Source organism: Dermacentor andersoni, chromosome 3 (assembly GCF_023375885.2).
Source record: "Dermacentor andersoni chromosome 3, qqDerAnde1_hic_scaffold, whole genome shotgun sequence".
Taxonomy (NCBI): domain Eukaryota; kingdom Metazoa; phylum Arthropoda; class Arachnida; order Ixodida; family Ixodidae; genus Dermacentor; species Dermacentor andersoni.
Window position 1 is genome coordinate 21,998,417 of NC_092816.1, and position 13,055 is coordinate 22,011,471.

At 43.7% G+C, this 13,055-nt stretch overlaps 1 protein-coding gene across 3 annotated transcripts in view; it reads left to right on the forward strand.

Annotated features, from left to right (window-relative positions):
* LOC126519086 (uncharacterized) overlaps positions 1–13,055 on the forward strand; it is a 61,466-nt gene that overhangs the window by 12,791 nt on the left and 35,620 nt on the right. For all 3 annotated transcript variants that reach the window (XR_008610145.2, XM_055065433.2, XM_055065424.2), the window contains exons 5-7: positions 2,415–2,468; positions 4,517–4,649; positions 7,928–8,043. Coding sequence is in view for 2 of the 3 variants with exons in the window: in XM_055065433.2 (XP_054921408.2) it covers positions 2,415–2,468; positions 4,517–4,649; positions 7,928–8,043 (303 nt within the window). In the remaining variant the exon portion in view is untranslated. The remainder of the gene's footprint in view (positions 1–2,414; positions 2,469–4,516; positions 4,650–7,927; positions 8,044–13,055) is intronic.

Sequence of the window (13,055 nt, forward strand, 5' to 3'; positions counted from 1 at the left end):
TAAAGTAAGGGGCAGCTATCTTTACCTGTATTGCTCAGTTTAGATGGGTGGTGATCTGACATGGAGCTGAGGAGGGCAAGCACCAAGCTGCATCCACTCCACATTTGTGCGTTTGGTATGATGCCACTGAAGATTATGACACCTTCTGCATGCATGTTACATGTGAAGATGAGTTTGCACAAGGCCCTCCATACAAGCCGCGGTCAGGAAAGGGCATGACGGTTCTCCACTCCACAATGCACAAAGGCGCTACGGCAGGGTTCGTCTACTCTCCGATACGGCATAGAGTAGGCTCTGAAGTCAGATTGCCAACAAACACTGGTTCATTAACTTAAAGATACGCCACAGTGTGACAGTCACGGTGCTTACGGGTAAAGGCTCACTGCAAGACTGATTGAGCACATGTGCCTGCTGCGCTAGGGCTTCTCGGGTAGCGGTCCACCGTGCGAAAGAGCAAGAAGTCACAGAAGCAAAGGTCTCGCGTTGATATTACACCGCCTGCACTTGCCTGATACATGGGGAATCTCAAAGAGGTTCTTAAAAAAGTAGAAGTGTGTGTTACAAGGTACCGTGACTCACTGTACATTAAGTCATGGAACATTGAGAGTCCCACCTGGACAATAAAGCCACCCATCACCTGCTGATGTAGCCCAGTAGCTATGGCGTTGCACTGCTGAGCTTCAATCTTGGCCGCAGCAGACTGAAGGCAAAAAAAAAAGCCCATGTAATGTGCATTGGGCGCATTGGGTGCAAGTATCCCTGGTGGTCAAAATTGATCTGGAGCCCCCCCCCACTAGCACCTCATTATCAGAGTGTGGTTTTGGTGTTTATAACCCTAGAGTTTAGGTTTAAATAAAAGTGCTCACTCACAGATGTTACTACTCCTTGAGTTGTTGCAAATTAAAGTCAGTGCCAAGATGTACACCTGCTTGTCAAGAATGTTGTCACCTGCTGACATACAGGGTCTTCGGGTGTCTGTCTTCCATGAAAATGACTGCCAGGGTCACCAGCTGGATCACCAAAAAGCTGCTACAGCTTTCCTGATGTCACCTTTGGTGAAGGATACTAAGACATTGTGCTGTATTTAATAAACTTAGCTTGTTGTATATTGGACTACATGGCTGGCAAAGCACTGTGTGGATATTTATTTACTTATTTATTTTCGTACTCTCCATCACCTTAAGGCTTTCAAAGAAGAGGGGCAAGAAGAAGCATAAGTGTTAGATCTGGTCTTGAAATTCTTGGAGTTAGAGATGGCAGTGATGGAGGCAGGGAGGTGGTTCCGGTCTTGTGAGGTTCTTGGTATAAATGAGTCTGAACAAATTTTTGTGGGACAAGGGGGTACACCAACTTCTTGGAAATTCTTGGGCGTGACCAGTGTGACATGACATGTACGATGGCCAATGGAGCAATTGTTCCCCAAGTATCCGATCATAGTAAAATATTCTATGGAAGAGGCATAGTCTCGAATGCTTTCAGCATATAGCAAGGTCTGGTAGGTCAAAGGTTAGCTTCACTGAGGAAACACTAGAATAGCGACTATAGTTAGAATAAACTGGGTGCTGCGATTCTGGATGTACTTTAAAAGGTTTGTTAGTGTGAACTGGCCAGGATCCTAAAGTGAGCATGCTTACTCAAGTTTGGGTCTGGCCAAGGTCATATAAAGTTAGAGCTTTACGGCAGCAGTGGCACGTGAGAAGTTCCAATGCAGAAAACCTAGCATGCGATTAGCCTTGCTGATTATATAATTAAAATGCAAAATCCACAACTGTGAAATGTGTGGCTCCACCTGATGTTGAGGAAGCAAAAATGGCCAGTAGCATGAAGTTCAGCAAACGGGGAAAATCTGGGAGAGCTCCAGTGCTATATACAACAAGGAACTAGGAAAAAAATTGATATGTCTCTTTGAACTTACTGTAATTGCAGGGCAAGCCATCCTTCTACACTTTTTGACTTGTGATACTGAAAAAGGTACAAAAATATTGATGTGTTAAAACTGTTCCAAATGGATTCTTTGACACCGTGAGAGGTATTGCAAAAGGGCTTGGTAACTCCTCCAGTATTGTTTTTTTAATATATGTACAGACGTTACAGATGTCAATTGTATGCTCAGCCATAGTTCAAGAGCACTTTCTTCAACTAGAGCAGTCCTAAGAACACTGTTAATGCATCTTTACAAAATGTTTTCTCTCCCCCCCCCCCTTTTTTTTAAAAGGCTTGGTTCAATTGGAGGACAGTACATCTGATGAAACAGCTGCTGTTTCCCCTTACTGCTTTTGTGTTTTCTTGTCTCAACAAAAATATTTTTGTGTTGCTGCAGCTGAGGAACTTGGTTTTCAGATTTGCAGAACTACATTTTGTTGGTAGATTCGGCTGTTATATTGAAGGCCACTCTTCTATTTTTTTCTTGGCAGGTGTTGTTGAGGGCAGTTGCTGGAAGAGCTAGGTTTTTTATGCAAGGACCCGAGGTGAGTACCTTTTATCGCACATAGCTAGATACTGGCTGTTTTGAGTGGGATGGTAAAAAAATTGCTTTTCTTCATGTTTTTTATCAGGCACAGTGAAACAATTTCTACGCTTATGTACTTTATTTTATCACTGTAGGGCTGATCATTGCCTTCCATTGCAACTCTTTTCTTCCTGCACGCTCACACATCTGCATGCACACACCACTGTCTTGGACTAGGATGAATTTTCTTGAACTGCGAGGCCTCTCTTACAAGAAACCCATATGGGTTTTCTTTGTAGCAATGCCTACATCTGGGTGGATGTCCCATTTTCCCTTTATTAACTATAATATAATGCGCAATGTAGTGTGCATTGCATCTATAGTTGCGCAGCTAACTAATTGAGCTTGAACAATTACATTTCACCACCCTGCTGGTACCATGGCCTTTATCTATGCAACTTCCATTTCATCTTAAATATAGTTTAGTTCACAGAAGGGCTTAGCAACAATTTTCTGTCGGAAATGTAGAATGTGTCTTGTATTTAAAACTATTTTCTCACAAATCCTTTCCAACTAAAAGTTTTTGATTGTGTCTTGTATGAATAGAGGTATGTATTGGCAATCAAATGCTGGCCATGCTCTCGTGCTCTTCATTTTCTTTTCATTGTTTGTGAAGTGTTTAAAGCTGCACAACAGTGCTCATGCAGAACAATGCCCGCCGCTCTTCACCTATAATTGCACCAAGGTATTGTGTCGATACGCCCTTGAAATTATGTGGAGCAATTAATGCTCTGCCACACTGCCTGATCTTGTAGGGCATAGTGTTGGAGCGGTATTTGTTTGCCACCAGGTGGAGCCACTACCTCTATATTTATTGAATTCTTTTGATTTAACTTCTGCTGAAGGCACTGCTTAGTTGTGACATCTAAAGAAACCTGTGTAGTAGCCATCATGTTCACTCTTTAGTCATAGTAACTAAATGAAGTGAAGGTGGTTTTGGAAACTTTGAAGGAAATGGCCTGCCAAGCTATATTGTGCTATCCTAGCTGCATTCATAATGGTAATATTTGGCCGTGACACTCGTGAGAGTATTGTAAAGCCACTTAACAAATTTACTTGCAGTGCTCAACAGTGCTCAGAAGGTGTTGCAGGTAACCGTTAAGTTTGCATCCAGTGTAACCTCCTGGTGAATCAGTGAAGACAAGGGATATGCTGCAATGCAACAAAGTGCTTAGTCTTTATAACAAGAACTTATTAAGGCAAAAGCCTTAAGTGGCTCATTGCAATGGCTCATGCCTGAAAAATGCGGCGGCTAGTCGAGTGGTACAAAAAATAGCACCATCAGCAATGGCTCATACCGCCATAAGCAAGCGAAGATGCAGTGACTCATACCCCTGTAAGCAATCAGCCTGGCTTATGAAGTTATTTTCTCTTCTTTGCAATCTCTTCTAAATGCTTTTGTGGTTGTGTGTGTTGAAAGTGCCTCTAGATAGCACAAGTAAGCAGTGTATGTGCTATTTAAGCAGCAGCTGTTGTTGGCTAGCTGCTTTTCTATGTTTGTGTGGTCACAGTAAACATGCAAAGTGAAGTGAAAAGTATTAAGTATGATAAAATGATATTGAAACTATGTTATCTGTGATAAAGTATAATTATGACTGATTGTTTTGTTTGTAAGACATATTAGAACTAAATATTGTTACAAATACAAGTGGCAGAAAGCAAAGGTGAATTGCATGAAAACATAAGTACATGTCAGCAATGGTAGCATTCTCTTCAATGGCTCCTTCAAGCACACAGGTATTCAAGGTTGTGGCAGCCTGAATGAGGAAGCAGGTTTGTATGACTAGGCATTGTTGAAAGACAACTTCGTCTGAAATTGTGCAACGCCTACTTCATGATAGTGAGGAGTACAAAGCTATCCTATGTACATAGGACCATAGAGCACCATGCATGTATTATGCCATAGTTTGTGCCATAGTTTGTGCATTCTCTGTGACCATATCAAGTGTTGTATGCAGACTTTGTTTTCCACGTTGTCGGTGTTATGCTTTGATGTCCTGCGCACAGGTGCTGGATGCAGTTGTGGTGGTTGTCGCATTTAGCCTGAATGTGGCCTCCCGGGTCTCACCAGACAAAGGAAGGCAGGCTGGTGCCCTTGTCATATTGCTGCGAGTCTGGAGAATACAGCGGGTTCTTGACAGTGAGTACAAATGTTGTTGTGTGATTAAATTACAAATAGTTATTTTCTCTATATTGAACCACAGGAACATCGCAATAATACATGGTTGTTTCTTGATGAGGCTTTGTGTTTGTGTGGTACCATGCTAAGCTCAGAAAGAACTTGAAAATTCTGCTAATAGGATATATATCACCAAGAGATGCAAGAACCATAGTTTCTTATTGCTAAATTTTCTGGTAGTCCTGATTACTTGAAGTTGCACGTATGACTTCTTGAATTTTTGCATTTTCTTTGATTTCTCTCAGTAGTGTACTTACTTGTTTAAGGCTCACACTATTTTTTTCCCTCAGATATTTTACAGGATGCAGACCTTACACGAGGCAGCCTTATGCCTTCACACTGTCCCATTGAACTGCACTCAATTCATCCCCTACTGCTTTGAGCTCCACAGACAGAATACCCATGGGACAAACGATTGCCAGAGCTTCTGTATAAATAATTTCAGTCAGCACTGCGTATTCGTCTTGGTGCTTGTTATATAAAGCACAAATTGGTCCGCAACTGTTCGGAAGTTGCAATGTTTCCCTCTGAATGCCTTCTGGGTTTGGTTGGTAGTGGAGAATTCTTTCTGAGCCCACTAGCAATGCACATGTCTTTTGCTCACTTCAAACTTCTGTGTAGCAACACATTTACAATGTTGTTCTACGTATATATATATATATGGAATCACCTGGAGCTCGAATGCTACAGTTCAAGCGCCACAGTTATGTGCTTCCCCATCATCACCAGTGGAATGCGCCTGAAAGCATGATGCAGCTAAACATTTTGCGAAGTTACAGCTGGTAGCATTGAAACATCTATGTCATGTGAACTGGCGGGATACAGTGACGATAGTGATGATTCCATTGTTGACTGGACATTACCTTGTGTCATCTAGTAGCAGGTCATGGAAATTAAACAGCACATAGGTACCGTATATACTACTTGTGTAATAAACGCACGTTTTTTCACGAAAGGCCGAAGCAAAGTTGGGAGATGCGTTTATTATGCGGGGTAAATTTTATGGAAAAACGAGTAACAGTGCAAAGAAAGGGATGTGCAGACTGAGACAGACGAAATAATGTCCGTCTCAGCCTGCACATCCCGTTTTTCGTGCTGTTACTCATTTTATTTTTTCAGGCGTGTACCAACTGCTTTAAGCTAGCACTTTATTATGAAATTTTATGGGAACATTTTTAAACACCAAAATTGAAAAGTAAGACTGTAATGATTTGAAAAATGCATCAGAAAACTTACCCTTGCAGTAAAAATACGTGTGTACTATTTTCAGACTGTAACAGTGTTTTTGTTGATTGCACTTCACTCTGCATCGGAATCGCCAAATCTGTCAGGCCACTTCATCTACATTGTGGTTCTGCAACAGCTTATCCTCGCAGCCACTTCTGGCTGTATGCCGTTAGTGCAAGCATCATGCTGAAGCGCTACTTTTCAACGCCTCTTGTTTTGACAAGCACACTGCGTGTGTCTCTTTCCCCGACCGTCCTGCTCATTTGCATGTCAAAATTTATTGGTGTCTGATCAGCATTTCTGTTTTGTGAGCAGATAAAATCTCTGTCCCCTAGCAGGCATATAACTTGAATAACAGCCCATCGAACACTGCGAAACCAAGAACAGGCAGAAAAGCGAGCAACACACAGACACTCATGCAAATTTGAAACTACACCCGACTGCACCCACTATGCCGATCAAGCACCAGCTGCTCGTTCTTCACTTGGACTCTCCCAGGCACCACGCATCGTGCACCTATTATGCCAGAGTAAATGTATTCTTGCAGAGAGCAGCGTGCGTTTTTTGCTCTCTCGAGTCAGCAAGGTGCATTTGCACTGACACTTGGCAGTGAGCAGGTGGCAAGAACAAATTGAGTTGTTGTGGTCTCGCTTTCCATCAGGTTCCTGGCGATCGTGATAATGCCCAGCCTGTTCTTACAGTATGCTTGCCACCAGTGTTCTCTCATCATGGTTTGCTGTCAGTTTCTCCGTCATCAAATGCACTGCCCATGCCGGTGTGGCCAAACGGCATGTTTAGTGCTAGCATGGTTGTGTAGCCTATATGAGTTTGCTGTAGAATTTTGTTTACGTGGTCTTGGCATTTCTCATGTGGCAATGTTATTTCCAACACAGCAACGGGCATCAAGATTAGGTGTGCTTGCTCTAAACACGTGTGAGAGTAAACGATTCTAACCTCTACTAAAAACTACAGCATGGCTGTTTTATCGTGGAACTACAAAGTACCAAAGTTGGGGTGCGATTATTATGTGGAGGAAAACAAAAATCAAAATTTTCAAGAGCAAAGTTGGGGGTGCGTTTATTATGCAAGTGTGTCAATTAAGCGAGTATACATGGTATGTGCATGATGATTTGTTAAATTTTTTTTCCCCAAATTTTCACACTCCAAAGTGGAGATGCAAGCCTTACAAGAGGAGGGACCTTACAAAAGTAAATACGTACCGTATTGCTGGTGGTATACCATTACTTGGGTCACCCCAATTGTGGGGTGATATTCCAGTGGATAGTGCTTGCGCCATGTATCAGTTTGAGCTTGGCCAAGGAGAACACAGACAAAATGGAGAACAAAGACAACTACTTGAAAAATTTGTTTGCCTACCTGTGTTTATGTTACCCATGCACCTAGCTATGCTTGACAATTTACGCACAAAATTTGCCACAGTGTCTCAATGGCTATCTTGTGAATATCTGTGAATCCTCCAGAGATCCGGAAAACTACATATATATTCCACTAAGAAATCTGCTAAACAAGAATCTTTGCCACCAAAGAAGTCCAAAATTGTTTAGTCATATAGAAAAATGTACTAAAATATCAGAACATTCTCCTCCCTGTTCTGCATTTTAATGTTACATGTTAACCTCTCATCTTGGTGCACCCGCCGTGGTTGCTCAGTGGCTATGGTGTTGGGCTGCTGAGCACGAGGTCGCGGGATCGAATCCCGGCCACGGCGGCTGCATTTCGATGGGGGCGAAATGCGAAAACACCCGTGTACTTAGATTTAGGTGCACGTTAAAGAACCCCAGGTGGCCGAAATTTCCGGAGTCCTCCACTACGGCGTGCCTCATAATCAGAAAGTGGTTTTGGCACGTAAAACCTCATAATTTTTTTTTTTTCATCTTGGTGCAAAACTAAGAATGTCTTTCTTTATGTGGAGAGAGTGCAGCTTGGCTGACCCCTGCATTTGAAGTCGCCATAGTACTATTTTCTTATATTGGAAACACTTCTTGTTTTAGGCTTGGTGGATGTGGAGCGCACCCGTCTAAACTATGTGCTGGGTGAACAAGAACGAGAGCGCACCCTGGCCCAGAACAAGGGCGAGCTGCTCATCCTTCGAGTAGAAGACCTCGAGGTGGGCATCTCATTACAAGCGTGCATAGAGTATCGCCCTCCTCTGGCCAGTTGTCACGATTTTGCAACATACCAATTCTGAGCTCCTAAATTGGAAAGTCATATCGCAAGCAGCCAATAAATGAAGACAGCAAGGACAGCATAGGGAAAATTACTTGCACTTATTAATTGAAGTAAAGAATAAATTAATGTAGATGAAAGTGGGTGAAAAAACAACTGGCTGCAGGTGGGATACTATCCCATGTCTTTGCATAACGCATGCAGTGCTATTGTCAATTGAGCTACCGTGGTGCTGTTTTTCCATCCACTTTCTGGGGTATTTGTTTATCTACTAGAACTAACGGTGGGAGTGTTAGCCAGCGCCACCACTTGCAAGCCTTGGCTGCAGATGTGGAACATCCTTTCTGCTGCAGGCATCACGTATAGGTGATGGGTGATTTTGGGGTGAAGGTAACGGGTCAATAAGTGCGCACATGCTACCTAAAGGCGTCAGTGCTGCCGGATTCGAGACTTTCGCTATGTAAATCGAGGGGCTCGATTTTAGAGTGCAGCTGTTAGGGGCCTGTTCATGCGGTGAGCATTGGTGTAACTGAGCGAATTAGCACAGTGAAGGATGAAAGAGCAAATGTGGAGCGCAGCAGAGGATGAAAGACGCAAGGAGGAACATGTAGCGGAACCATGAGGCAGAAAGCGCAGGAGGAGGGTATGGTGAAAGCGTGAGAAGAAAAGCGTAGTGTGGCGGCTATGGCTACAAGATGGTGCCTTAGTAGCCCCATCTTGTGGGTTTATTGACCAGTTGCCTTCACTTAAAAAAGTACCCTCAGATGCTACCTGAAGGCGTCAATGCTGCCGCATTCAAATGAGTTTATTGGCCTTCAACTAAAAAAGTTCACATATACACATGATGCCATATGCCATATGCCATACACATGATGTTCACATATACATGATGCGGTGGAAAGGACGTTCCACATCTGCTGCCAAGGTTTGCGAGTGGTGGCGCTGGCTAACACACCCAGGGTTACATACCTCGGAAAGTGGATGGGAAAACGGTGCCGCGGTAGCTTGAGTGGTAAGAGCACCTCACGCGTAATGCGAAGACGTGGGTTCGTATCCCATCTGCAGCTAGTTGTTTTTTTCATTCACTTTCATTTCCATTAATTTATCATTTCTTTAGTTCAGCTACTAAGTACAAGTTACGCTATGCTGTCTTTGGTGTCTTTAATTGTCGGCTTCTTATGATATGAGTAATAAAAATCGGGCCCCTCGGTTTCCTTTCTTCTCATCCATTAAATTGGAAAGGCATGTTTAAAGGAACGAACAACCAATTGTTATGTTTCTCCTTTAATGCAACTGAAAGCTTAGTGTTTGGAGTACCCGATCTTGTAGCGGTAGTGTGGAGAATGTTGCAGAAACTTTTTAAATAATTTTTTTTTTCAGTCGTGATTGTGCTTATGTAGCCCTGTAATGAAAACGGTGATAAGTGAGCACGATAGCAATTGTATGCCAGCCTGAGAGAGAAGCTGAAGACAGGTGTGGCACCAGCCATAAGCAATTTGCGCCAAAAGAATTCGTTCGTGGGCTTGTTCGTACATTCCTTTCAGTGCTAAATTTGTACAGCACAATATAAACAGGACTTGAAGAAACATAAAACAATGCACACAAAGCATTCAACACAAAACATGCAAGAACAAAAACAGAGTGATATTAGAAGCAGCACACATTAGAAAGCCGGGGATATCTGCATGAGTGCCCCTAGTATCAACATTGCAGATAAAGAAATGCAGTTTCTGAATGGTCACTTTTGTTACTTATTCTTTGCCGATAACATGTCTGCATGTATTTAAGTTGGTTCGATGTTTTTCATAATAAAGTAGGTGGAAGTCAGCACCTGTCTAAGTCGTTTTGTGTGCCTTCATGCCCTGTTTATTTTGCACTACACAAACTTAGTACTGATGCAAAAATAAACAATACACTCGCCACAATCGGGAAAAGAAAACAACAACTTAGTACTGAAATAAGCAATTAGCATTTTGTTTATCAAGGCGATCTTCTTGTGGTTCTTGCGTCCTGAATTGTTTGATTACTTCCACGATAATACAGTCGAACCTCGATAATTCTAACTCAAAGAGACCCGAAAATTTCTTTAAATTAAAAGAAGTTCGAATTGAAAGGAGGACTTGTTCTTGAATTACTCGTGCACCATAGCCCGATGCACCATAGCCCGATGCACAAGCAGTGCGAGTCGTCAAATATTGCGGCACACAAGCACACAGCGAGCGCGGACCACAATACAGCCTGCGTCGGCCAATGCTCGCTTCCCGATAACGGCAGAAAACGAAACATCAGGGAGTAGGCTAAGCTGGTGCCAGGCCAGCGCGGAGGTGGGTGCTTGCGGAGACCATTCAAGATGAGGGAGTTACAAGGGAGTTGAGAGGCAGGGTGAGGGGAGCTCAGTGCCGAGGAGGGATGGTAGGGAAGCAGATTTGTTTTTTTGCCAGCTTGATGAATGGCGCTAATTACCTCTGCCACCTAGTGTTCCTGTACGTGTTCCCGCATACAGGGACACTACTGCCACCTAAGACTGCCACAACGGAATTGCCGAGACAGGACTGGGCCTCCGCCGCTGCTTTCCTCTGCATATTCGCATGCTTTTTCCTTCGTCTGCTGACAGATTGACGCTTTTTTTATGTTCTTCGTCCTGCGTTCTTAATGCGTCATGTCTTATGAAGATGACGAAGTCATTGCCACTGATCATAATCATGTTTGTGCGCTCCCTTCTGTTGTAGCGTCGCCGCATGCAAAAGATAAGGAGAATGAGGTGCGGGGTGTCGCCTTCACATCCTTGTATTAAGGGTCCATCTTGTTGTACAGAATCGAATGTAGCGCGTTGTCTCCGGCAACCTTTCCATTGGGACATCTCGGTTTAGACTCGTCATTGTAAAACAAAGTCTCAGTTTTGTTCGAAAGGCGAAGCAATGATTGCGATAGCAAATTAGTGGACAGCTATGCGAAGCAAGGATACCCTAGTAGTTTTATCGGCTGTATTAACTTGTAAACATAGGCATGCTAACTAAATTATCAAGCATGGTGTCACACGCGCACAAGCAAACATGAACACATCTCACTCGATGACTGCGGAAGCTCGCTGTCATAACACTGGCGTGAGGAAACGCCGCAGCAGCAGTGAGCGAAGTGACATTTGTGCTGTCTATCGTTTCAATGAAAAGTGAGCGCCAAGAATACACAGCACGCCCAAAACTACGAGCTGCCGACGTACCTAGGCTCTGCTCCCAAGGCAGATTGCTCTCAAGATGCAGCTGGGCAACTGTACGCAGATGCCACATGCACAGTTTCAGCCAGAGTAGAATGCTGCCCCCTCTCTACCCCCCATCGCCCGGTGCCTCGCAATGTTGGGTGCATCGCGCATGACGGAAGACGGCGCGCACTTCCTCCTTGCTCTACCTCTTTAGTGCAGGCCAGATTGAGCCATGATCGTCCGTTCTGCTCGCAGGCTTTCACTTGCACACACAGCATAGGGCGCGCGGCAACAGTGTTATTGCCCTTGGACTTTATACGGAACCTCATGTGCGGCGTTGAGGGGTCTCTCCTCAGCTTTTCCGCTATGGTGGGGTCAGAGCGGTGCTGGTCGAAGGCACCACTGCGTGATTTGGCTTGCTGCTGAGAGCATTGGCAGAGCGCAGGATTCTCGAATTAACCGTCAGAAATGCTTGCACGTTCGAATTACCGAGCATTCTTGCCCATTGGAATACACATAACTTTGACAGGACCACACTGTCAGTTCGAATAAACCAGAAGTTCGAATTAAGCTTGCTCGAATTAACGAGATTCGACTGTATATGCACGTTTTTGACATTTTCTGTTGAACTGCTCTGATAATTTCTTAGTTAACTCTTGAGCCAAGACAAGTAAAGGCTTCAAAAGTGAAAAAATCCTTTCACATGGGTTGTTACATCCACAGGTAACAAACAGTAATAAATGCCAGTAGTGCTCGTTTGACAGCACTGGCATTGTTTTACAACAGAACGAGTTGCGTTTTGCATGCCACAGGAAGACCACAGAATGTGGCACACTTGCTCACAAACTTACCTATGTACATACAAAAGCACTTTTTCGCACTACCATGCAATGAGGGACAGTGCTGTTCTGTTATCCCACTTACTTCAAGGGCAGCACCACTAGCAAGCCTGAACGTTCTTTGCACATTCATACATGTGAAAGAAAGCGAAAACAGCTATAAAATACAGCGAATGCATTTTAAAGCAAAAGGTATGGTGCACTTATAACTGCTTACTTATGCACATGAATTTATGTTCATATGGGATAGCTTCTATTTTGGTACATTAAAGTTTCACAGTTTAGTGTCTTGGCATGCAGTTTTTCATGATTATCTTGCTGATTTAAGATTATAACTCCTATAGTCCCACTGCAATGAAATTTTGGACTCTGTAAAAAGCCTACTTTCAGATGGTTTAGTTCTAGAGAAGACTTCATGCAAAACTTTGGAGTACAAGTGAATCCACAATAAAAAATTCACCGATGATTATGATACTCCCTAATGCAACGTTTGAGCGAAGCTCTATAGGTGTTTTCATTTCGCGATATGTTGGCTGGTACAAACAATCTGTCTTGTGCGGCACGTTCCAGACAGAGAGAAGTGTGACATGACTGCCTTGCTAATCGGGAGGTCGCAAGAGCCAGCTTGTGGGTGGCACTTGGGCGCGATTCACAGCCGCCGCAGCAGACAGACCTCCGCTCATGCAGTGCTTTGTTTCCATACAGACGACGCACACTACTATGGCGCCATCTTGTTGCCACAGAGCCTGTATTGCGCGGAACTAAGCTTTCTTTCTCACGCTTTCGCCATACCCTCCTCCTCCGCTTTCCGCTGCATGGTTCCACTGCAACATCCTGCTCCGCTTTCCCCCCTCACGCTCTTTTCGCTATCACCCTCTTTCATTTCTCGCTACGCTCTGTGTTTGCTTTCAACGT